General features: G+C 47.9%; 1 protein-coding gene across 1 annotated transcript; it reads right to left on the bottom strand.

Annotated features, from left to right (window-relative positions):
* Positions 1 to 639: 639 nt before the first annotated feature.
* MTMR9 (myotubularin related protein 9) lies at positions 640 to 25,979 on the bottom strand. The gene is made up of 11 exons (XM_033145156.1): positions 25,913 to 25,979; positions 24,548 to 24,912; positions 17,864 to 17,972; positions 16,127 to 16,252; positions 15,212 to 15,385; positions 13,555 to 13,772; positions 8,537 to 8,698; positions 7,002 to 7,143; positions 4,377 to 4,597; positions 2,733 to 2,884; positions 640 to 913 (listed from the first exon to the last, which is right to left on the bottom strand). The coding sequence occupies exons 2-11, from the start codon at positions 24,730 to 24,732 to the stop codon at positions 735 to 737; spliced, it is 1,668 nt and encodes a 555-aa protein (XP_033001047.1). The 5' UTR covers positions 24,733 to 24,912; positions 25,913 to 25,979; the 3' UTR covers positions 640 to 734.

Below are 25,979 nucleotides of genomic sequence, written 5' to 3' on the forward strand. Positions count from 1 at the left end.
TAAGATGTGGTGTAGTCTAGCAAGGAGGCACCCAAGAAAGTGGTAGAAAAGAGTCCCAGACTTTTGCAAGGGATGCTCTCCACGTTTACCGTCTGCGTGCCTCGATGACAAGCACGGAAAGATGCTATTTGGATTTGGGATTAAGCTGAAGCACGCTGTCTAACCCAGGAACAAAATCAAAAATCAAAACCCATGCGTTTGGGAGAAGCAGGGTAGACGCGTCATCAAGGCAGCCTTTCTCAGGCCACGCAAATAGAGCAAGACACCTGCAAAGTCATGAATGAATGAAACCTCTCTCAAGCCGAAAGACCAAAAGGCACCCCCTGCTGAATGCCACGCGGGGAATGAGGTTCGGGAACGGCTAGCGCTGACACTGGAACTGTACACACCATTTATTAGAGGTGGCAAGAGCTGCTGGGAAAGGACAGTCAGCCGAATTAAATCAAGAGTCTGCTCCTGTAAACAAGAGAAATGCCGCCATTCCAAAAGGAAAGGGGTGTGTGAGAGAGAGATGGGGGGGGGGGAGCAAATAGTGTCAAGTGAGGAACTGAGATGCAAAAATAATAGGAAAGACAATGGAAGGGGGAGGGGGGAATGTTCGACTCGACTGCACCAGAAAGGAGCTCGAGCGCATGCAAGTCTCGGAGGGTTTAGTGCTTTATAGTGTGTGCGGGCGACTTGCCCGACAGAGAAAGGGGGACAATCTGGCCCGCGGCAGGGAGCCCGGCGCAGCCTCAGGGGCTCTCCGGCACCCCATCTTCCTGCGTGGTGTCGTCCGTCTCCAGCTCGGCCAGCTGCCGCCTCAGCAGGTTGACTTTCACCTGCAGCTCCTTGTTGTACTTGATGATGTTGATCATTTCTTCGTAGGATTCATCCAGGAATTTGGACGACCGGTTCCAGCGGAGGAAGACACCTGGTGCGGCAGAGATTTTTATTTTTTCTCAGACAAGTGAGAGATAGGGAATAGCACACAAAATGTAACGCGCCGAAACTTTTGACTGTGAGCTTAAAGTCTTTGTACGGTGTCTTGGGGCACAGGGGTGAGGGAATGGAAGCAACTGGAGGACACAAAAAATAGGTAAGATGTAGAAACAGCAATCTGGAAGCCCAAAAGGGGGTGGTTTTTAAGATGAAGACAAAAAAAAAAAAAACCAGGAAAAAGGAAAAAAAGGTTGGAGACTATGGTAGGCTCAGTTTCCTGTACTTGGGAAAGTAATTTTATTTCAGGAGACCAGATTGCTACTGCTATTAACAAATGGCATTTAGTGATTTTTGTTCCAGGTAGGTAGCCATGTTGGTCTGCCATAGTCAAAACAAAATAATATAAAAAATTCCTTCCAGTAGCAGCTTAGAGACCAACTAAGTTTGTTCTTGGTATGAGCTTTCGTGTGCATGCACACGAAAGCTCATACCAAGAACAAACTTAGTTGGTCTCTAAGCTGCTACTGGAAGGAATTTTTTATTTTATTTTGTAGCGATTTTTGTATGTGTTTTAATGGATTGTGGCTTTTTAAATGTATTCTTCTTGACCAGTTTTTATCGTAAACCACCTGTGCAAAGGGTGACATATAAATCACCTTTCGTCCACATTTCGCCTTTAACAATAACCCTGTAAAGGGTGAGAGACAGTGACTGGTGCAAAGTCACCCAGCGAACGTTATGGCTGATTGAGGATTTGAACTCGGGTCCCCCAGGTCATAGTCTGAACACTCTAACCATAATGTCCTCCCAGGCACTTGATCTGCTCAAAATCCCCTTTGCACAGCTGGTTTCCCCACTAGCAGAGGGTGAAAAGGTCAGGCAACTTTTCTTCCGCAGTCCCAAGAAAAGAAAGGCCACGTAATCGTTGAAACATGCTGTGCCCTGTTGCCAAACCTGTGATGCGAGGAGGAAATAAAGCAGGACCTCTGGTGGTGAATGTATGGGAAGGTGACTCCAAGAGGAGGCAGTCCTTGAAGTGAGAAGCGCTTTTCACCTCTACACCGTTCGGAATAGAAGGCTGGGTGGGCATCTAATCCTGGCTTCCAATGAAATGTGACCATGTTGACTGGGTGGGCGAGTGTTCAATGCAGGAGAGGCTGAGTGAGTGCAAACAGGAACTGAGCAGGAAGATTAAAAGGTTTCTCATGCATTGTGGATTTTTGAGAGGATAGTTACCGAGATCCTCTGCGGGGAAAAGGCAGGAGGCACAATAGTGCCCAGGGGCAACATGCTGGCATCTTATTTATTTACATTTATTTTAAAAATATTTGTATACTACTGTGTCATTAAAACCCCCCCACACATATTGGAGCAGTTTAAAGCAATAAAAGCAAACAATAAAACCATAAAAAGCTTAAAATAGACATCAACTAACCGTTGTGTATTATTAACTGGCGGGATAAACAAGTTTTCAGCAGTTGTTTAAAAGCAGGAATAGAAGGCACCAGCTGAATATCTAGTGGCAGAGAGTTCCAGAGGACTGGGCCGATGACTCAAAATACTTGGTCTCTCGCTGTTGTCAAACGAGCCTCATCAACTCAGGGAATGACCAAAGGCAGATGTTTCTGTGATGGTGCTAAGGCACGGGTGCCTGACTATGGCCAGGAATATCTTCCTTTCCCAAAGAAAGTGGGCAACTATCACGCCAGCCTAAGCAGGCAGAAGTTGCTGCCAGCCACCGCCACCACCTGGGCATCCGGGAATTGCACCAGATCAAAGAACCTCTCTAAGCCACCTTGGGAACGACCTACCTTCCCAGAGCTGCAGGCTCTGCGGTGCCACAGAAGGCCAGATGACCAGGCTGTTGGCCTCAAAGAGGGGGTTCTTGAATCTGTTGAGCTCTTCCGGCCGATTCACCCAGGACCACAGGGACATCGTCTTCTGGGGCAGCTTGAGCTTACACCTGGCAAAGAGACCAGCCGTCAGCCACATGTCTCTTTTGAGCATATAAAACACCAACTCCGCTCACTAAGTCAAGCCTAAGGGTTCAGAAAGCATGGGAGTCACCTGCTTGTTGCCAAATCTTTCCCCTGATTTCTCTGCAAATTTGCAAACAACCTAGAGGAAGATGGATCTCTTTCTCACACGCACTCTCTGTACAGGGCATGTGAGAAGGCAGAAACAAGAGACCTTCATGCTGCCTTTGCCTAACTTCCCATGGAAACTAACAACTGATCCTGTCTCTTCCCAGCATTATCTAACTGAGCAGCAGATGAGGTAGGGGCACACAGAATCAAGGGGGCACCAAGTTAGCCTGGAGAAGAGAAGGTTAAGGGGTGATATGATAGCCATGTTCAAATATATAAAAGGATGTCATATAGAGGAGGGAGAAAGGTTGTTTTCTGCTGCTCCAGAGAAGCGGACACGGGGCAATGGATTCAAACTACAAGAAAGAAGATTCCACCTAAACATGAGGAAGAACTTCCTGACAGTGAGAGCTGTTGGACAGTGGAATTTGCTGCCAAGGAGTGTGGTGGAGTCTCCTTCTTTGGAGGTCTTGAAGCGGAGGCTTGACAGCCATCTGTCAGGAATGCTTTGATGGTGTTTCCTGCTTGGCAGGGGGTTGGACTGGATGGCCCTTGGGGTCTCTTCCAACTCTATGGTTCTATGAAACTCTGGATACCAACACTGACCCCAGGGAAAACAGTAGATCACGTACTCCTGAATATGCCAAAGGCAGGTGTGAGGGAACTCTCGTAGGCGCCAGTGAAGAGCAAGCCAGTAACGCCCTTTTTGCAAATGTAGAAATTTAGAAAATGTGCCTCTTTGCTACTCTGTGCAGATAAAAGTGATGCTTCAGCCACACTGCCCAGCAACATGATGCACGGCTTACCCCTTGTGGTGGGAAACAGAAGTGCAGGTGGATTAGCGGGTTGTTATTATACAGTACAGTTCAAGGTCACCTCCGAGATATAAACACGGAGGGTTTGCACAAAAATCCAGGCGCACACACTGTTACAATTATTTATTTCATTTGTATACCACTCAGCGGTTCACTACCTGCTAGTCACCTGATATCCTAGAAAGCAAAACTCTAAACTAGCTCAGCTCAGTTTTTTTTTTTAAAGGAAGATTACTGGATGTAAGCAATTGATTAATAAATCAGTGATGATCATAATTATTGATTGATTACCTTTTATGCCACTGCCAAGAGGCTTGTAGATTCCTCATTATGCGCCTCATCCATATTGCACAGTGCAACTGAGACTGCCTAGACCCCTACATCCCTTCGTGTTTTCTCATCCATGATGCAGAGCACAACTGAGACTGCCTAGGATGCCGACAGCCCTTCGTGTTTTCTCATCCATGATGCAGAGCACAACTGAGACTGCCTAGGATGCCGACAGCCCTCCCTCTTTGCCTCAGGGAACCCCAGAAGCAGAAAGCTCACCTACCTTTCGTTTTCATTGTTGCCCAAGAAAGTGCCAAACTGGGAGGCGTACGAATGCTCAAAGAGCATGATCAGGAAGTGGTAGTTGAACTCGAAGGAGCAAGGGAACTGGCGGAGGATCTGCCAGACGCAGTCCAGGAAGAGAAGGAAGACGGGGGCCTCCAACTTCTGCTTGCTGTTGGAGTAGGCGGACTGGGCGCAGCGCTGCTGGAATGGGTGGCCGGCCTGCAGGGGCAAAAAAAAAAAGGGGGGGTCTTCCGTTAGGCAGAGCAAAGGGCACAGCTGGGAAAGAGTTCTTTAAAAATCTGTAACACGGAAAGCCAAAAAAACCCCCAAAGAATTCTGATGGAAAGTAAGTTTTTTCCTGGGTTGCAGACAGGAAATTCTACGCATAAGCAGAAAAGTGCATGGCACTTTCCAAGTCACAGTAATGGGTTAGGTCCCTGCCCACAAGGAGCTTACAATTTAGCTCTGGGGAGCAAACAGAGGCAAGGGATGGAGTCATGAGTAACTGGAGGAAGACTGTACATTTATTTCAATTGCAGGCTTAGTTATAGTAGGATACGGGGACTAAGGGGTTATGTGATGGTTGATCATTAAAGTGGCCACAGTCATTCTGCTATAAGTGCAAAGATTTCTGCTTCCATCATGGAACTTCTCTTCCCTCTCTCCATGCACCCTCCGCAGATCTGCTCTGCAGAACTGGGTGAACAACTAGAATAGATTTAAGAGGTGCATGTGTGGAAAGGAGTGGAGGAGTTTGATGCTGCGGCCAGAAGTCCTTCTGCTAGTAGAACGATTTCATTGGATATCACCCTTGATGGAAAAATGCCCCAGAAGTGGAAATATCGGTAAGGTTTATTCAGATTACGAGTCTAAGAGTGGTAGACTCGTAATCTGGGGAACCGGGTTCGTGTCCCCGCTCCTTCACATGCAGCTGCTGGGTGACCTTGGGCTAGTCATACTTCTTTGAGGTCTCTCAGCCCCACTCACCTCACAGAGTGTTTGTTGTGGGGGAGGAAGGGAAAGGAGAATGTGAGCCGCTTTGAGACTCCTTCGGGTAGTGATAAAACGGGGTATCAAATCCAAACTCTTTTTCTTCAAAGTCATAAGGGATGGTGACAGCTAAGTGGAACCTCCAGAGCAAGAAGCAGTGTACCACAGAATACCAACTACTGGGGATCAAACAGGAAGGGCTCTTAGTCCCAACCTCACCCCACCCCTTTGTAAACATCCTAGAGGCAGCTGACAGCTGGAGCTACTTAAAACAGTGGAACTCGCTCCAACCTGATGCAGTCATGGCCAACAACTAGGATGGCTTTGGAAGAAGGATTAGGCAAATTCATGGATGTAAAAGGATCTCAATGGCTACTAGCCACAATGGATGTGTTCTGCCTCCTCTGTTGGGGGCAGTATGCCCCTGAATGCCAACTACTAGGAGTCCCAAGCGGGGAAGAGTCCTGTTGTGGTCAGGCTTTCACCAGGGCATCTGATTGGCCACTGGGTGGCGATGGGATGCTGGACTAGCTGAACCTTTGATCTGATCCAGCCATCGGGCTTTTCTTGCCAGTCTTCTGTAGTTAGCGCTTCCTGTCCACACACTAGTAGCTCCCCGCTGTGCCCCCCCCCCCACGTCTTTTCAATTTTCTGGAGCAGGTCGTGCACTTGCTAGCTAAACGTGCACTTAGATGTATCCGAGTCGTTTCCCCTTACAAGCCTCCGTTTTGACAGATTAAAACTTCAACCCAGACGTGCGTGGATGCGTCTCGTGCGGGTCGCTTAATGTTTTGTTACAAGGGGCAAAAGCGAGGCGCTTCGAGCTGACTGCCGCGAGTCGGCAGTTGCTCGGAAAGGAGGGCCAGCGCAGGGATGCAGGCCGCGGTTTTCCAGCCAGCGATTGCTTTGCAAGAAACGTCGCAGCACATCGCACCACGAGTGAATGCACCAGAGGGGTACAGTCAAGCGCAAAGCTGCCAAGCGGGCAGGAGGGAGGCGACTGTGGCATGTTGAATTCAAACGCCAGTAACTCTTCTTGATCAGGGACTGCTTAAGAAGCAGGAAGCACAGCATGGGGATAAATGGGACTCTTCTCCTGATTGGCAGGATGGGTGTAGAAAGTGGAGTCCCCGAAGGATCGGTGTTGACACTTGTGTCTTTTACCTTTCTCATAAATAATCGGAAGCAGTGGTTCCTAAAGTGGGTGGCACCATTCCCTGGGGGGCATCAGGGTCAGGTGGGTGTGTATTTTTAATAGTATAACCAAATCAGTAATTTTTTATATAACTGTGAAAACTGCTCTGAAAATTTATTATTCCAAAAATGAAACATTCCTCCGGTTGTAAACATTAATACTATCCCAGCAAGAACGAGTCTTTCTGTAAAAAGATGATTAAAATCAAGTCTTACTGACTAGTGATTTAAACCGTGGTTTAAATCGATTTGATCTAAATCAAATCCACCCTGATCAGGAATCAACTTAGGGTTGGTAAGAGGGAAGGGGGCGGCAGCTGTCCCGACCAATAGCCACTGGCAGACCTCTCTATCAATTTACCCTTTTGTTTCTGGGCAGAGTACTTCTTACTGTGGGCTCCTCACCGCATCCAGGAACTAGCAGTTCATCAGCTCTTACCTGCAGCCACTCCCTCTCAACCAGAGCTTCAAAACCGCGGATGGTCCTGCATCTGGGATCTAGGATGATCTGAGCCAGCGAGGTCACTTGTAGTGTCGAATCTGTGCCTTCAGTCCCATGAACCAGGACAGATGCTCCCTCCCTAGGAAAGGGCCAGAGGAACATTTAGAAACGGAGGCAAACACACTCAGCTGGCACATGCATAGGCAACATATTGCACCACAGTTCAAGAAGGATACTGACAAGCTGGAACGTGTCCAGAGGAGGGCAACCAAAATGGTCAAAGGCCTGGAAACGATGCTTTATGAGGAACGGCTTAGGGAGCTGGGTATGTTTAGCCTGGAGAAGAGAAGGTTAAGGGGTGATCTGATAGCCATGTTCAAATATATAAAAGGATGTCATGTAGAGGAGGGTGAAAGGTTGTTTTCTGCTGCTCCAGAGAAGCGGACACGGGGCAATGGATTCAAACTACAAGAAAGAAGATTCCACCTAAACATGAGGAAGAACTTCCTGACAGTAAGAGCTGTTTGACAGTGGAATTTGCTGCCAAGGAGTGTGGTGGAGTCTCCTTCTTTGGAGGTCTTGAAGCAGAGGCTTGACAGCCATCTGTCAGGAATGCTTTGATGGTGTTTCCTGCTTGGCAGGGGGTTGGACTGGATGGCCCTTGTGGTCTCTTCCAACTCTATGATTCTATGATTATATGATTCTAGGAGCGGGAAAACGTTTTCACCCCAAGGTCCATGTTCTCTGGCAGGAAACCTACTGGAGGCCAGAGGTGGGCAAGATCTTACCGGCTGCCCCAGAACAGAATAACAAGTCCCAAAGGTTGTTAGCCAAATCTATTGATGAGATGTTTTGGTTTCTCAAGGGCTGTTGGCCACAATAGGGGGACAAGAGCCTCCACATTCGAGTGTACCTCTGGATATCAGTTTCTTGGAGAAAAACAACAGGGGCCGTGACCGCCAGCGAGTTTCCTGGAAAAATCTGCTATGAACGCAGTAAGAGGACCACATGGACCTTTGATCAGATCCAGCAGCAATCCTCTTCTTATCCAATGTTCTAAACAAGCAAAGCTGTTTGGAGCAGCTCATTCCGTTAAAACTGCAGTTCATCTCGAAAGCCCCAAACAACTTCAGACCTGAAGACCTGCCCAGCAACTGCACTCCTCAAATGGGGCACTGCTTAGAGTACGAAATGCTCCCCATGTGCGTTTTTAGAGTATGCACCAGAAATGGGGCTTTTAGTGTCGCATCTCCAGCCCTCTGGAATCAGTTGCAAACTAAGTTAGACAAGCACCTAGCATTTTGATATTCAGGCAACCACTGAAGCCCCTTTTTGTTTGAAAACACTCTCTCCTCTAAGTGTGACCCAATCATTTTACGGGATAATAATTTTGCAATTGTAGAAGCATGTTTGATTTTTATGTTTAATGGGTCTGCGACCTCTTTTATCTTATCTTATTGCATACCGCTTTGGTGACGGTGACGCTGCTTATAAACCTGCAAATAAATAGATAACCGGAAGGTGGGCCCCACCTGTCAATGCACTGAGCAGCCAAGCAGGCAGTGGTCAGGATCTCCTTGATGTGAGTCAGCCAGTTGGAAGCCTCCAGTTTGCTCAGCCAGCGGTCCATGTTATGCGACTGGTCATTGCAGGCTTCCACAAGCTTGATGAGGCTCTCTTGCAGAATGTTGTACCTGTGGGGGAATGTTGTACCGGGTGAAGGAACAAGAAGGAGCACAATGAGCCGCAGAGGGATTTGGTTGTACCTAGAGTGCTGAAATGCCCCAGGGATCTCTGGCCTTCCTTGTTATAGCAAAACAGCTTTGGTTCAAGACCTGCTCCCTCTGACCTGCAGGGCTGACATCAGGTGGAGCAGTAAGAGCCCAGGGAGTGACTCTGTGGCAACTTTGTGTTTTCCAAGTACACCCTGATCTATACCACCTGGCTTTGGTCACTGGTCCACTAACTCCAGGCAATACTATCTTAACTACACAATGAATTTACAGAAAGAAAGAAGGTATGTGGGGGGACAGTACATTTGCATTGCTCTCTGCCCTTGCAAGCAGGACAAGAGCTGGAGATAGGCTGGATGGAGCTAACATTTAATTGTGCCATGGCATCAGTCAAAGCATGGCAAGACGCACAGCATTGCTGTTTGTGTATGGGGACTATGCTTACCTTTGATGCTGCGTGTGAATGCAAATATATAATATACATCAGTGGTTCGTCCATTAGAAGAGTTTGGATTTGATATCCCGCTTTATCACTACCCGAAGGAGTCTCAAAGCGGCTAACATTCTCCTTTCCCTTCCTCCACCACAACAAACACTCTGTGAGGTGAGTGGGGCTGAGAGACTTCAGAGAAGTGTGACTAGCCCAAGGTCACCCAGCAGCTGCATGTGGAGGAGCGGGGACGCGAATCCGGTTCACCAGATTACGAGTCCACCACTCTTAACCACAACACCACACTGGCTCCCATTAGGACGAATGGGGTGCTGCCCAACTAATCTCAGCCTGCCTTCTCACTGACAACCAGTCTAGAGGGTGGAACTGCCTGGCAGCTTCCTCTTCCCCTGCCTCAGTATTGCCTTTGCAGAGCTGGGCAAGGAAGAGGAGGAGGATGGGGACACAACAAGTCTTAGTGAGCTCTGGCTTCATCAGCTGCAAGTCTCCCTTGCCTTCTGCCCTACCAGTTCCAAGGGGCACCAGTCTCCAACGCCCACATGGAAACACAGCAAACCAGGTGGGATCCTGGCGGTCGCAATGGGTCCTCCTTCCCAATACACCCCCCACCCTGACCCCCACCCCAGCAATGGGAAGGCAAGAAGCTTGGAAGAGGGCATTTGAGGTGTGGCGTGCACTACGAAACTACAAAGATGCAATTATTTGTTGCATGCACTTATTCTTATTGGCTAGAGGGTACGTGGACTTGGAGCCGGGGGTCAAAGGCTTCACAGGAAAGGGGTGGTCAAGGAGGGATTTCGGGGAAGGAAGATGTGCAACGGCCTGGGATTAGAGTTACGATACCCTCTTTGCAGAACCACTAGGTCTTTATAACGGTTACAGGTGGGTAGCCGTATTGGTCTGCCATAGTCGAAACAAAATAGAAAATTCTTTCCAGTAGCACCTTAGAGACCAACTGAGTTTGTTCTTGATATGAGCTTTCGTGTGCCTGCACACTTCTTCAGATACACTGAAACAGAAGTCACCAGATCCTTAAATATAGTGAGGGAGTGGGGAGGGGTATTACTCAGAAGGGTGGTGGGAATGGGTGATCAGCTAGGACATTCTATAAAAGATCTCAAAGTAGCTGTCTTAATACAGAGAAATTTCAGAATTAGACTGGAAAGAGAAGTGGCTGAATTGCAACTAATCACCAAACTTAAAACCATGGAGAAACCTGGTCTGAACAAAGACATTGGATTCTTATCTCATTATACATAACAAAGCTATCTTTAGCCATCTCACCCCTTGCCTTTCCCTGCAAGACTAATTGCAGCCATTAAGAGTCATCAACAGGTTTTCCACACCTATCAGCTGATCACCCATTCCCACCACCCTTCTGAGTAATACCCCTCCCCACTCCCTCACTATATTTAAGGATCTGGTGACTTCTGTTTCAGTGTATCTGAAGAAGTGTGCATGCACACGAAATCTCATACCAAGAACAAACTCAGTTGGTCTCTAAGGTGCTACTGGAAAGAATTTTCTATTTTCTTTATAACGGAACATTCTAAAAAGTGTTTCATGGCAGTGAGCATGAATGCTGTGAAAATCCTTGAGGCCGAGCGTTGGCTAGGTTCACATTCGTATCACACATGCAGACAAATTGGGGACTGGGCAGCAGACTTATTACCCTAACAATCTCAGCTACTAGTCCTCAAGGTGCTCCGCGTAAGGGGGATTTCTAATGGACAGAAGGCACAGTACACCCCCCCCCCCGGTCCTTGACTGGCAGCAGCTTGTATTATGCAAAGACAAGCAGAAGCATGCAATTACACTTCATTTTGTGTAACTGATACAAATCACCCAGAGGGTAGCAAAACAATAACGGGCCTTTTCTGTGGTGGCTCCCTGTTTGTGGAATGCTCTCCCCAGGGCCGTTCAACTGGCACCTTCATTATACAGTGGTAACTCGTGTTGCGTAACCTCCATGTTACGGAATCTTTGGGTTACGGCCGCGGAAAACCCGGAAGTGGGTTTGCCGCTTCCCATACGCGCAGAACCGTTCTGTGCGCTTCGTGCGTGCGCAGAAGCGGTCCTCCGGTTACAAAATTTTCAGGATGCGGCCGGGCCTCCGGAACGGATCCCTTTCGTAACTGGAGGTACCACTGTACACCTTTGGGGTGCTAGGCGAAAACGTTCCCATTCAGCCAGGCCTTTGGCTGACTGACGTCCGATGCCCTTTTAAATGTGTTGTGGAAGGGGGAGGGGGAATTACTGGTTTGTTTTTGTCCATATTTTTATTCTGCATTTCGTCTACTTGATATTGCAATTTTATGTTGTGCGACGCCCTGAGATCTACAAAGACAGTACAGTGGTGCCCCGCTAGACGAATGCCTCGCTAGACGAAAAACTCGCTAGACGAATGCATTCGTCTAGCGGGAGGATGCCCCGCAAGACGAAAAAGTCTATGGGGCTGCCTCGCAAGACGAATTTTTTTCGTCTTTCTTTTTTTTTCCGTCTAGCGAAAACCGCGGTTTACATTGCCGCTTCGCTAGACGAAAAAACCACTAGACGAAAGGATTCGTAGAACGAATTCTTTTCGTCTAGCGGGGCACCACTGTATACAAATTTAATAAATAAAAACAATAATGAAAACCACAGACTTTTGGCTTTTGTGGGTGACATCCCCCCTTAAGCCAATGGCCTGTGGTTTAGACAGAGAGACCACTGCATCCAGGTCCACCCAGCAAGTTCCATGGCTGAGCACGGGTTTGTAACTTCTGCCCGGAGGTCTAAAGTCACCTCCTATCTCCTACGTCCAGGGACTGGTCACAGGACGTTTAATTGGTTATGAATTGGGAGACTTAATGTCCTTTGATTGGATGCCCACAGGGCGGAAAGGGGAGATGGAGGAGAGGACAAGAAAGCAGAGCAGGAAGGATCTTAATTGAGAGAAGCAAACCTTGGTGAATTCAAGGTTTGTCAGCTGCAGGAAACAGGGGCAATGAACTGTAAGGCACAAAGGCTTACAGGGCAGGATTTTAAAGGAAGCTGACAGGATCCTCCCCTGGCAATGGATTTGGGGTCTCTCCTTTACTGGACATACTTACTAGGATGAAACCAATTAAAAAAGGAGCCGATGGAGGTGATTCACCTAAAACTATAACCAAGAAAACCCCAAACCCAGACGGCTGTTCGCAATCCAAACACAAAAGATGCTAATTCTCTCCCCTCTACCCACACACTTGAGGAAACCTAACAGGGATAGTTCCTTTCTTTAAATAGAAAAGAAAATGTTGCCATTAAGCATGGGCAATCTTTTTTTAAAAAGATAAAAACCAAGAATTGTGTAATTTCTATATGTACCCAGAATGCTATTAATAGGTTGGCAGGAGCTGGGACAGAGCAACGGAGCTCAACCTGTCACAGGGATTCGAACCACCAACCTTCTGATCGGCAAGCCCAAGAGGCTGTGTGGTTTAGACCACAGCGCCACCCGCGTCATATACCTTTTACCTGCAGTCATTCTGCAATGGGCTCCAGGTCTGTAGGAGAATTTCTCCTGCAAGTTCCAAAGAAATCAGAAGCCAGCTCTGTGGTAACTCAAGGAGCAGGGCTTTCTGTGTGGAATAGCATCCCTGTTGAAATACAGCACACGCCCACTGCCTGCACTTTCTGGAAACGACTGGAGACATTTTTGTTCCAACAGGCCTTCCCAGCAGGCAGGTTCCCATAAGAGGTATCTGGGTAGGTAGACATTTCTGTGACGGGAGGATGCTGAACTAGATAAGTCACTGACCTGATCCAGGAGGCTCTTCTGTTTAACATCTGGGAGGCCACAGGCTCCCCATCCCTGTCTTAGAGCTTAGCAACAACCTCAGAAGGTCATTCATACCATGCCTCACTCATCAACTCGTACCTAAGGGACCGCCTCTCCTGGTATGTCCCGTGTAGGACCTTAAGGTCCTCAAATAATAATATTTTGGAGGTCCCGAGCAACAAAGATGCTAGGTTGGCCTCAACTAGGGCCAGGGCTTTCTCGGTATTGGCACCGACTTGGTGGAACAGTCTATCACAAGAGACCAGGGCCCTGCGGGATTTGGCATCTTTCCGCAGGGCCTGCAAGATGGAGCTGTTCCACCTGGCCTTTGGGTTGGTTTCTGTTTGATAGTTATGCTTCATTCTTTTATTGGTGGGCTATTTGGAAATGAGACTGCAGTTTTAATTTTGAATTTTTAAATTTGTATTTTAATCTGTATTTTAAATTGATTGTTTTTATGTTTTTGCTGTGATTTTAATTAGTGTTAGCCGCCCTGAGCCTGGTTTTTGGCTGGGAAGGGCGGGGTATAAATAAAAATTTATTATTATTATTATTATTACTCACCTCTCAATGGACTTGTGGATCCTTCGCCATTGGGGATAGTGGGCTTCCTGCTCAAAGCCTCCCCCTTTGGCCCGGGCTTGCTGAGCGACGTTCAGAGAGCGCGTGTCAATGATGTAGCCCCGCTTGCCGGCTCTCAGCGTGGCGTTGATCAGCTTCTCGTCCTCCTTGCAGCGCCTCCCGTTGGTACCCGTGAGCGGCTGGCTGCTGCGCATCATCACCTAGGAAGGGCAAACGGGGTCCAGTGAGCAGGCGACGCCTCAGCTGGGTCTTCCACCGCCCCACAGATCTGACACCTCACTTGAAGAAAAACGTCCGCTCAGCCCAAAGGCGAAACAGCCGTTAGGAATCCTTGGCATGGGAAAGCAAGGACTTCCATTTATCTTGCCAACCCATCTGCTTGGCAGAAGTTATTCTGCAAACGCGCCCCCCATCTCCCCTTAACACAAAGGCAGCGGGATGAAAGTTGGCATGCACACTCAAGGCGCAATTTTAGGTTAGAACGCCAAAAATGTAGTGCAAACTATGCGCTCGTTTTCAAAGGGATGGGGAAGAAGGATTTAATATTTGCCCTCAAGGTCAAGATCTGAGAATATGCACGTCCAGGATACAAGTCTACGTTTGAAGTTGAAACTCATCCACCTGGACTCACTGCTGCCCCCTGGGCAGAAACCAGCATCACACCAAGGTGATTATTCCATCAGCTGAAACATTTCTGCTTTTCAGACAGAGCAATCTCCTCTCCTCTCAACGCACCACTCACTGTCCATCGGGTGCAAGAACCATGGCTTTGCAAGCAAGGCTCTGTGTTCTATTTGATTACATGATTTACAGCAGCTCACGCCAAACTGCTGCCATCCTGATGTTCTGGACTACAACACCCATCATCCACAGCCAGCATGGTGTGATGATGGGAACTGCAGTCCAAAAATATCTGGAGTGGCTAAGCTTGGTGCAGGATGATTGGTAGGCTTGGTGAGGCTGAATTCATTATGTTCTTTTAAAAAAAAGTTTCTGAGCTTCTGTTTTTATGGCTTTTACTTTACATATACCCTGTCGGAAGATGCACAGAGTGGCCGGGACAACCTAGTCAGATTGTTGGGGTACAATCAATCAGTCAAAATATATACAAGAAGCTGCTTTGCAGAGGTCTGCCTCACCAGACAGGGAGAGTACAAATACTTAAACATGTACTGCTGTCTTTCTACTTGGGTTGGCTCTGGCTAAGTGTACAGGCCACTTTCACAGAACTGTAGAACTGGAAAGGGAACCCCAACGGTCATCTAGTCCAACCCCTGCAATGCAGGTATCACAGCTAAACAATCACTAACATACGGTCGCCCCCCTCTTTTAAAACCTCCAATGAAAGACAGTCTGCCACCTTCCAAAGTAGTCTGTTCCACCGTTGAACAGCTCTTACCGTCAGAAAGTTCTTCCTAAGGTTTAGTCGCAATCTCCTTTCTTGTAACTTGAACCCAATGGTTAGGTGTCTTCCCCTCCGGAGTGGCAAAAAACAAGCTTGCTCCCTCTTCCATGGGACAGCCCTTCAGGTGTCTGAAGATGACTATCCTATCACCTCTGTCTTTTCTTCTCCAAGCTAAGGATACCCAGCTCCCCCAACCATTACCTTGCACAGGACGTATCTCAGCGACCAACTCACCATCCCATTTTTCTTGTGGTAATAGCTGAGGACCGGGAAGCGCCCACCGTGGCGGAAGGTGGAAACTTTCCAGAGGGATTCGTCGTCAATCGATTTGGGGACAGTGACGATGGGCGGGTAAGAGGGGCAGACGGAGAAATCTTTGTTGATGTAGCTCAACCGCCATTCGTTTGTCTGGGGGGGGGATGGAAATCATGGTTAACTAAGGATGAAGGTAATGTAATGGTTTCCAGAGGTGGGGGGTCAGAAATAATAGTAAACTACTGTGGCTTTAAGCCATCAGATTTCAGGAGCAGACAAAAGTCCCCAAGGATGCTCAGCCGGCTAAGAGCAGCCTCTTGGCAACACGGTTTCCCTGACTCATTTTTCCTCCTAATCGTGCACATACCCACCCACTTAGCTGCCTCTTCAAGAGACATCTTGTCGATGGGCCTTCCCTGCCTCTCAGCGCTGCTACATAATTTAGCACCCTACAAGGCAGCCACTTTACGGAGCTTTAAACAAAGCTGGTGTGTAAAAAAAGACACATACACACGGGGGCGGGGGGCGGGCGGGGAGAGAGACTGGCAGATTCTGCAATCCCCCAAGTGCAGAGGTCAATGCCAAGCACAAGCTGTATTTATTTAATCCAGGGCTGGGGGAAGCTTTTCCAGCCTGGGGGCGCAAGAAGTCTTACAAGGCGGCAACAAAAAACACTGTGTGCACTTCAGTTAAAAATGCCGGGGGGGGGGGAGTTTTCACTCTGCACCTCATGAGCCGAATGGTCGGTGGGAAGTGATTTCCCCTCAAAATGGTAGTGCTCATTCCATAGAGAACCATGTCCCCTCCCCATCCCCACTACAAGTTCCCGTTTTATGCAAGTTCCCTCTCCCTAAGCACAGCAGGAGAGGCACCGCTCCAAGAACAGGGACTTACAACTGAACTGAGAAGCTCAAATTCCCGTTCTGGCAAGAAGGAATGCCAACCATCCTCGATGACTTCAAACATGGGCCGGTAAAAGAAAGGATACATCAGGGTGATGGAATCCAAGGTGGACAGTGCCTGCGGGATGGAAAACACAGACATGCGGAGACAGAATTTTATCGAACAATCCTGAAGATTCAGTGGGCCTCGGCCCCTTAGACGCATGTTGCTTCCGCAGCCTCTGTTTATTATTTATTGAAAGCATCTGTACGACGCTCTTCGGCCAAAAAGGCTCCCAGATACATACAATCACGTAAAACAAGACAGGTGGGTGTCGGCTTACAAGCAGAGAAAAAGCACGGCACACAAGGGGAAAGGGCCAAGGAGGGAAGAGGAAAACCAGAATCAAAACTCAGGCAGCAATTTCCAAACAGTTGTTCTTATAATGACCAGGGGCAGGAGCTGCACAACGGAGCTGGACTTTTGGCAGAGGGGTAAGCTTGCCTTCCCATCTCTCCCACTAAGGAAATCTGCTGGAATGGCTGCCACCAAGGGGATGGGAGGCCTGATGGACCTGGCTACATGCAGGCTATCCCACTGCATGGTGCACAGGGTACAGGAAGGAACAGGTCTGTCCTTTGCCACCTTTTTTTTTGCTTTGTCACTAGAAGTGCCTACCATATCCTAGTCCTGGACACCACGCCGCCTTACAATATTCTGCATTCAGAATGTCACAGAGAAATGCAGTAGCTGGGAGTGGTGCAGCCATCACGAGTAGGAGGTGCACAGAGAATGAAGCTGCATCTTAGAGCAGCCCAGTCTAAATAATGGGGATTAAGGGAGGTGTGTTATGTCCTGAACACTTATGAAGCCCTCCTTCTTCTCCTTCCCTGGTCCACACTTGAGTTTCCAGCCGGACTGACTTTTCCTCTCGCCTTCCTGATGGTTCGCCGTTTATCAACATTCCACTGATGACAGCTTTCCCCTTAGAGGAACGTTTGCAAACATTCCATGACATCACAGCAGCTTAGCCAATGGTTAAGGCTGCAGCTGAGAGTGAGGTTTCGGCCCATCAAAGCTACCCTTTGAGATGGGGGACTATATCTGTCAATATGGAACGAGATGATCCCTGCATTTTAATAAGCAAACAGAACATCTTCCAACTCCTCAGATATATGTAGGCAAAGGCAAAGGGACCCCTGACCATCAGGTCCAGTCGTGTCCGACTCTGGGGTTGCGGCGCTCATCTCGCTCTATAGGCCAAGGGAGCCGCCGTTTGTCCGCAGAAAGCTTCCGGGTCATGTGGCCAGCATGACAAAGCCGCTTCTGGTGAACCAGAGCAGCGCACGGAAACGCCGTTTACCTTCCCACCTATTTATCTATTTGCACTTTGATGTGCTTTCGAACTGCTAGGTTGGCAGGAGCTGGGACCGAGCAACGGGAGCTCACCCCGTGGCAGGGATTCGAACTGCCGACCTTCTGATCAGCAAGCCCTAGACTCTGTGGTTTAACCCACAGCGCCACCTAGGTCCCTTGTCAGATATATGTAGTATTTAGCTATTTTTACACACACTTTTATTTTTACACACTCTTTGCACTTTTATTTCTTGATTCTCAAAGGTTGAACGATCATAAAAAAAACCCCACTGCTCTTGTGGAACCGAGCACCGCCCTAGCCTCCAACGAGGACCCCTGAAAAACCGGGTCAGGTTTTTGCCATTTTCTCTCAACTTCTACGGATCAGTTTACCTCAATGGAGCCAGCTATGTTCAAGGACTCCTCCATGCCGGGGATGTCAAGCTGGATAATCCGCAGGTCTTTGCATTTGATGATGATGGTGCCGATGGTGCCAACAAAACTGCAGCAACACAAAAGGCAGGTGCATTTAAGAGGAGGGTGCAAGCATGCTCTGCAAGCCTGCAAAGCAAACCCGCTACATTCAACAGCAAGCAGCGCAACCAACAAGAGATTATAACCCATCACAATGTACAGGTAAAACTCGAAAAATTAGAATATCGTGGAAAAGTCCATTTATGTAAGCAATTGTTTTAGAATCATAGAATCATAGTTGGAAGAGACCACAAGGGCCATCCGGTCCAACCCCCTGCCAAGCAGGAAACACCATCAAAGCATTCCTGACAGGTGGCTGTCAAGCCTCCGCTTAAAGACCTCCAAAGAAGGAGACTCCACCACACTCCTTATCAGCAAATTCCACTGTCCAACAGCTCTTACTGTCAGGAAGTTCTTCCTAATGTTTAGGTGGAATCTTCTTTCTTGTGGTTTGAATCCATTGCCCCGTGTCCGCTTCTCTGGAGCAGCAGAAAACAACCTTTCTCCCTCCTCCATATGACATCCTTTTATATATTTGAACATGGCTATCATATCACCCCTTAACCTTCTCTTCTCCAGGCTAAACATACCCAGCTCCCTAAGCCGTTCCTCATAAGGCATCGTTTCCAGGCCTTTGACCGTTTTCATTAGTACTGGAGTTTAATATATGAGATAGACTCATGACATGCAAAACGAGATATGTCAAGCCTTTATTTGTTATAATTGTGATGGTTATGGTGCACAGCTGATGAAAACCCCAGAGTTGAAATTGTTAATTTGGGGTTCTCATCAGCTGTATGCCATAATCATCACAATTATAACAAATAAAGGCTTGACATATCTCGCTTTGCACGTCATGAGTCTATCTCATATATTAGTTTCACCTTTTAAGTTGAATTACTGAAAGAAATGAACCTTTCCACGATATTCTAATTTTTCGAGTTTCACCTGTAGCTGCTAACACACCCTTCATTTAATGCGCAGAAGTAGCTGGTTTGAAAAATGGTAAGAACAGAACTGCAAGTGATCTTAGCAAGGGGTGGGATACAATTTGTAAAGAAGAATTGTCAGGTGGGAAGGGGGTGCTTAGCTTTTCCCACACCTGCTGGTTTGCTCCTGCAAGTATTCCACCCACCACTGTCCCAAACATTAAACATTCTGTAAACTGCTTAGAGGTTTTTACAATTAAATGGTATGCAAATAAATAAATAGGAATCTCCATCCTTCACCTCTGCAGAGCCTGCCCACGTGTCTCTTTGGTTCCTTCACTTACCTAACGCATAGATTTCCCTCCCAAACCATGAGGGCTAGGAGCTTGGTATTTATAATTTGAAGGTGGTGCAGAAAGGAGAGAGACTGCAACGACACCGAACTCTGCAGCTCTGCAGGGGATGCATAGAAGAGCTCTTGCTCATATGGAAAACTGGAATGAGGAGGACTCCGATCCCGTCAGTTTGAAGCATTAGAAGCAGAGAAAGTGAAGTGGACTTAAAAACAGGAAAGCGGATCACAGTTGTGATCAGGTTAAGCTCAATCAAGCAACCGGCAAGGATTAGGGAGAGTCAGACAAGCAGGGCCAGACATAAAAGATCAGGGTTTCCATGGCAAGAGACTGCTAAGTCATTGGCGCAGACGCACCAAATTAGCAGGAGTGGATGAGGTCAGCCTGGGATTTGTGGGTTACATTATGCACTGTCAGGTCGAAACAATCCTTTGGCCTAATGCAAGGATTCTTAAAACTTCTGACCCTACACGGCATGCTTCCTCAATAGGAACATGCTTCCTCAATAGGAAACAGTTTCCCCACCCAGGAGGACGCTGCTCAGTGTCATCTGCCTTATATGAAGAGGGTCCTGGGTATCTCCATGTAAGGCCTGCCTGAAACCCTGGAGAGCTGCTGCCAGCCAGTGTGGACAATATTGAGCTAGATGGGCCAAAGGTTCAATTCAGTAGAAGGCAGCTTTCTCCGTTCCTGCAAACAGCTGAGCCTCTCTCTGTTGCTTCAGGCTTCTTGGAGACAGGGAGGAAACCTGATAACAAGGGAGTGTTGCGTTTACATTGGCAGTTTTTTGCTTATTTCCTGCTGAACATGTGTTAGTACTACAAAACCCAGCAACGTTTTACTGGTGTTCTAGCCAAGCTTGGATAACAGGAAGGGTGTTTGTGTCACCTGTCTTCCACCTCCTTCCAGTTATTTACCCAGAGGCAACTAAGACAGGTACACAAAGTGGCATTGGCATCTGTGGTCGTTGAACATTTTTTTTTGGGGGGGGAGCGGAATTAGAAGGCACCACAAGGGTCATCTAGTCCAACCCCTGTAAGGCAGAAATCTTTTTGCCCAACATGGGGCTCAAACCTACAACCCTGAGATTAAGAGTCTTGTGATCTAATTAATAAAAATATATATTAAAATACAAAGGAGACATCAATGGCAGGGACCTGATTATGCAGCTGGGAACGCCTATTGGAACAAATATGTCTTCAGTGGTTTCCAGGTTCAGATAGTGAGCGCCTGTCGTATCTCAACAGGAATGCTCTTCCGCATGGGCCCATGGGAGATGTATTCCAGTTACCTTATGACATTTAGAGCATGCATTTTGATTTACTGAAAACTGTTATCTTTTGGGGAGGCGTGAGATGGAAACGCAACGATTGACACATACAGAATGTTCTTTTTAAACCTTTTCTAGGGAAATACGTACAGTTCAAACCCAGGCCACATCTGCACAACACACTGCTTCCCTCCCAGGACTACAATTGCCACAGTGGGAATCCCTCTTCCCAGGGAACGCTGGGAATGTAACTCTGCGAGGGGGAGAAAGGGGTCCCTGAACAACTCCCAGCAACCTGAACAAACTACAGCTCCCAGAGTTCTTTGGGGAAAACTGTGACTGTTTATAAAGTGGAATTGCGACACTTTAAATGTACAATGTGGGTGCAGCCTCTGTATAAGGGACACAGGAAGCTGCCTTATACAGAGTCAGGCCATTGGTCAGTGTTTTCTACTCTGACCAGCAGCAGCTCTCCAGGGTCTCAGATGGAGATCATTTCCCAGACCAAAGTGGAGATGCTGGGGATTAAACCAGGCATAGGCAAACTCGGCCCTCCAGATGTTTTGGGACTACAACTCCCATCACCCCTAGCTAACAGGACCAGTGGTCAGGGATGATGGGAGCTGTAGTCCCAAAACACCTGGCAGGCTGAGTTTGCCTATGCCAGGATTAAACCTTGTGAATGCAGAGCAGATGCGCTCCTCTCCGCCTTCAGCAAGGCCGCACAACCCCATGGAAGTGACTAGCCAGCCACTACGGGACAGCAACGCCCTTCCAAGTAATCCTGTGAACTGCCAAACTGCCCTGGTAATATTTCTAAACAGATCAACCAGCCACTGCTGCCCTTACAAGGAGAAGCTCCGCTGCGCCAGTTCCCCATTTACTCGCATTCAAGGAAATTGCAAAAGAGCCTGGCAGGAGGGTAAGCAGGTTTATTGTCCCATTTCAACACTGTTCCAAACTGCTCGCTGCTCTTTAGTTCGGAAGAAAGGAACGCGTGCCAGAGAGTAGGATGCAAGAACAAAAATGAAGGCTCCGCAGATTACAGTTCATCTTTCTCTACCAGGCTGCCGGGAGAAAAGCAACACTGAACCCTTGCAAGGAAATTGCCTCTCGCTCGCTCGGGATTTTGAAAACGGCAGGGGAGAAGTCATGGAGACAAAGGCAGAGGAGGGACCCAAACCGTATAAACTTCAATGCCTTTCCCAAAGTACGGTCCACCCACCCCCATCTAGCTTACAGTCCCATTCTGAGTAGCAGCGGGCTCAGGACAAACAAAAGGTATTTCTTCTGCAAAAATTACCTTACGGCAGGGGTTGCTAATGTGGTGCCCGTGGGTGCAATGATACCCCTTGCAGGCTTCTCCTGATGCCCACAAAGCCTCTGACCTCCCCCAACACTGCCACTTGTTGCCCCTCTTGGCCACGAGGTGGTGAGGGGCGGTCACCCCCGCCTCCTTTGGGAAGTGCCTACAGTTGAACTAGGAAGTTGGAAGATTGACGCTCTTCCCCACTTCCTCTTATGTGCTTCTCAAGGCTCAGATTAATACTACTTGATCCGACTTTTATCCAGATCCCTTGGAAAGTGAAGTGTGTCCACACGCCCATTCTGTCTGTCTCTCATTTGGGGGTGGGAATCAATCTGAGGCAGGGGAAGCGTTAAGCTACCAGAAGTACGGTGCCTAAGGCACCAACTTAAAAATCCAAAGGCGCTCACTTATAAAGCCAAATGTGCCTACGAGCCTTACGGAAAGGGCGTTTGAAAGAAAGATCAAGCACATTCACGATGGTCAATTAGGTCTTCTAGTGCCTACAAGTTAAGGGTGCTAAGTAGAGCCTCCATGCTCAGGGGGAGTATACCTCGAAATAACAGTTGCTGGGGAGTGGGGCAATGCAAACAGACAGGCCCACTGCCTTCAAGCCCTACTTGTGGGCTCCCTGTGGGTATTTGGCTGGCTGCTCCAGGAAGCAAGTTGCTGAACAAGATGCACCTTTTAGTCTGACCCAGCAGTTTAGATATGATCATTAATCCCCAGAGTCCTGCCCTCCAGGCTGCAAATATAAAAACTGACAGCCATAAAGTGAAATTCAGCTGAGTATGAGCAGACCTTTCCCTTGTTTAAAGGCAGAGGCTGAGTCTTTCCCAGAATCACGAACTGTAGCAGAGGTGGGGAACCTGTGGCCTTCCAGACAACAATGCAGGACTACAATTCCCATCATCCCTCAACATCGGCTGTGCTGGCTGGGGCAGATGGGAGTTGGGAGTCCAACAACAGCTGAAGGTTGGCAGGTTCCCCACTTCTAACCAGCGGGAAAAGTCAAAAGGATAAAACAGATCCTTAGCTAATCTGAGTAGGGCAAGAGTTCCTCCTGACCACAACTGGGGAAAAAAATCCAGTCCTGAGGCATATGCGTTGGCAGGGCAGGGAATCTGCCCACTCGGTTAAGGGAAATGTTACAAGCACGCCACGTCATGCCATTAATCTTTCTTGCAGAAGGGCTGCAGCTCAGTGGTAGTGCATCTGTTTTGCACACAGAATGTGTCAGCCTCAATCCCCGGCATCTCGATAGGGCTGAAAGGCTGCCCTTTCAAAATCCAGGAGAGCCACAGTCACCGTACACAATACTGAGCAAGATGGACCAGTGGTCCGACTCTGTACTAGACAGCTTTCTATGTTCCTTTGGCCAGGATAGCTCAGTTGGTTAGAGCATGGTGCTGATAATGCCAAAGTCACAGGTTTGATCCCCATGCAGGACATACAATAAATATTCCTGCATTGCTAGGGGTTGGATGAGACAATCCTCAGGGTCTCTTCCAACTCTACAGTATAATTCTATGATTCCATCTTTGGTTAAGACCCAGCACAAAACTAGGCATGTTTACACCCACGTTCATTTCCATGGGATAGCAGGACACTGGCATGTAACCACTGTCGCTGTCCAATAAGATCTGTACATTCCTTATGTTTAAATGTCAGCTCAGTGATATATTCACTTAGGTGGTCAGCCCTGGAAACCCCCACTCTCTCAGTAAAATGGAGAATAATTAAACTGGATTGTTTGGAATGGTGTTGAGTACACAGATACATTTCTTCAGGGTTCAGTAAAAATTATTATCCCAGGAAACAGTGTTGAAGGCAACAGAAAAAGAAAATATACACAATAGAAAAAAACAAGGGAGGCTGGAACACATTAATAAAACTTTACAATGGCGATAAAAAACAGCTTATGAGACTGAAGACCTGTCTGAATAATCGAGCCAGCAGAAAGTAATTATAGAGCAGAAATTGGCTAGTGAGGTGATGGGGTCACCTTCACTAGAGGTCCCTAAGCAGTGGCCAGAAATTGGCTAGTGAGGTGATGGGGTCACCTTCACTAGAGGTCCCTAAGCAGTGGCTGGGCAGCCTTCTGCCAAGGACACTCTAGTCCAAGACTTCCTGCATAGAGGATTGCCTGCAAGAACCCTAAAAAACTTGATTCTATGAGAAGGAGTTGGCAAGCTGCAGGTTTCTGGCTGCTGTGAGAACAGGATGCTGAACTAGCTGGGCCTTTGGCCTGATCCAGTGGGGCTCTTATGTTCTTAAGAAGATCCAGAACTTGAGAGGAGCCACTGAGAAGGCCCTTTCTTGTCTTGAGTTCCAGCCAAACAGGCTACAGATGACGGCAGGACAGAAGGACAGCATCTCCCAGATCTCAAAACTCAGGCAGTATGGAATGGGAGGACAGTCTTTCAGGTCACTTGGGGGCAGTTTATGTAGGGCTTTGTGGGACAAACTCATAAGGACATAAGAAGAACGTGCTGCTGGATCAGGCCAATGGCCCCTCTAGTCCAGCATACTGTTCTCGCAGTGGCCAACCAGATGCCTTTGGGAAGCACACTATAATGACCTGAGTGTATATGCTTTCCTTGCCCACCATGCTGTCTCCAAATGCTATTTTCTTGCACATTCAAATGTTGGTATTGAATGAAAATTACATGTTTCTTCTGCAGTACGTAGCTCATTTTCCTCCTCCATTTACTGCCTGCAACGCAAAGATAAAAGCTCCCTCACCGTTTTTCAATGGAATCAATGTTGGAATGCAGAAGCCACAGCTCCTCAACATTGTCTTGCCGCCGTGAGGAGAAGATGAGGTGATGCCCTGTCAAGCACAGCGTCCCCTCCACTGCCGGGTAGAAGGGGCGGTGAAGGACCACGTTGTCAGCCCGTGGCGTCTTGATAAGCTCAGCAAACTCCATGTTTCCCTCAGCTCCAGCACAAGGTTCCTGTAAGCAAACCGGTGCCAACTCGAATCTTCCAGCAAGATATAACCCAAAATTCTTGGGAGCTTCCACAGGAGGCCACAAGCTTCAAGATCACGGCACTAGCTGAGAGTTAGCAGCCCAGCAGAGGTCATTGCTGCAGGATCCAATTTCTTACTGGTTGGGGGAAGACATGAGAAATCATGAACCATTTCTAGCTTCGAAAAGGATAACAAATATTAAGGGTGTTTTGAGGAAGGGGCAGAATAACTTACAGGTATGGGAGAAGTTTTAGGAAAGAGGAAAGCTCTCTAGGGAGTGGGGGGTGGGGAAGATGTCACAATCCAATGTGCTAATGAAAAGGCAGGTATCTGGGGATGTCACAATCACAACCCTCTCCAGGTGCAGGGAAAGGGTCAGGTGCAAATGTGCGAAAGGATGTAAAGCAGAAGTCAGATAGGTGGGGTACAAATAAAATAATAATAATAATAATAATAATAATAATAATAATAATAATAATATTAAGGGCCTTAAGGACTTTTGGAGAGAATTCAAAGGTCCTGCCCTCCCACCCCTAAGGACTAAAATCACAGCACTTGGTGTGGTCAGAACACCTCAAACCCACCCACTCGGACCCTCCCATCCACAAACCACCAGAAATGGGGCAGCTGGGAGTTAGGAGTGGATCCATTTCCAGCTCCTAGGCATGGATAACAGGTGCAGAATAAACCCAGGCTCCCCTAACACAAAAGCCAGGGAAGACCTTGCGCAGGGCAGAGATCCCAATTCATATACCCCCGCACACCCAGAAGAGGGAGAGGCAGCTTAACTCCCTGCTCCTAACAACAGAAAAGGGTAACTGCCTCCCGCCCACCCACCATGACTTCAAGATGGGGAGTTAACACCCCACCCACCCCTGCCCAGTTCATGGAATCAGAAATGGGAGCAATTATTACTCTATTACTGTTTATTAAAAACTGCATGCCGCCCTTCGCCCGCGACACGCAAAAACGAGAACGCCAAAAGTACAATAAAAACAAACCAATAACCGACCAACCCCCCCCCTTTTCTTACAAATCTGTAGGGAACCCCCTAATCTCAGAAGGACTTGGTGAGGTGAGGTGAGGAAATTGGGGGGGGGGAGAAAGAGAGAGAGAATTAAAGAATCAATACCCACCTTTTGCAGAGGGGATGGAGTTTTTTGGGGGGGCTGGGCCCCCAGCTGTCAGAGGGGGGTCTTGGAC

Source organism: Lacerta agilis, chromosome 3 (assembly GCF_009819535.1).
Source record: "Lacerta agilis isolate rLacAgi1 chromosome 3, rLacAgi1.pri, whole genome shotgun sequence".
Lineage (NCBI taxonomy): Eukaryota > Metazoa > Chordata > Lepidosauria > Squamata > Lacertidae > Lacerta > Lacerta agilis.

Excerpts from the sequence above, each read along its gene's own strand:
- MTMR9 (XM_033145156.1), bottom strand. The coding sequence starts at position 24,732 with ATGGAGTTTGCTGAGCTTATCAAGACGCCACGGGCTGACAACGTGGTC. Across the intron at positions 16,253-17,863 it reads ACATAGCTGGCTCCATTGAG|GCACTGTCCACCTTGGATTC; the intron begins GTAAACTGATCC and ends TCCATCCCGCAG. Across the intron at positions 7,144-8,536 it reads GCTGCTCAGTGCATTGACAG|GGAGGGAGCATCTGTCCTGG; the intron begins GTGGGGCCCACC and ends GCCCTTTCCTAG.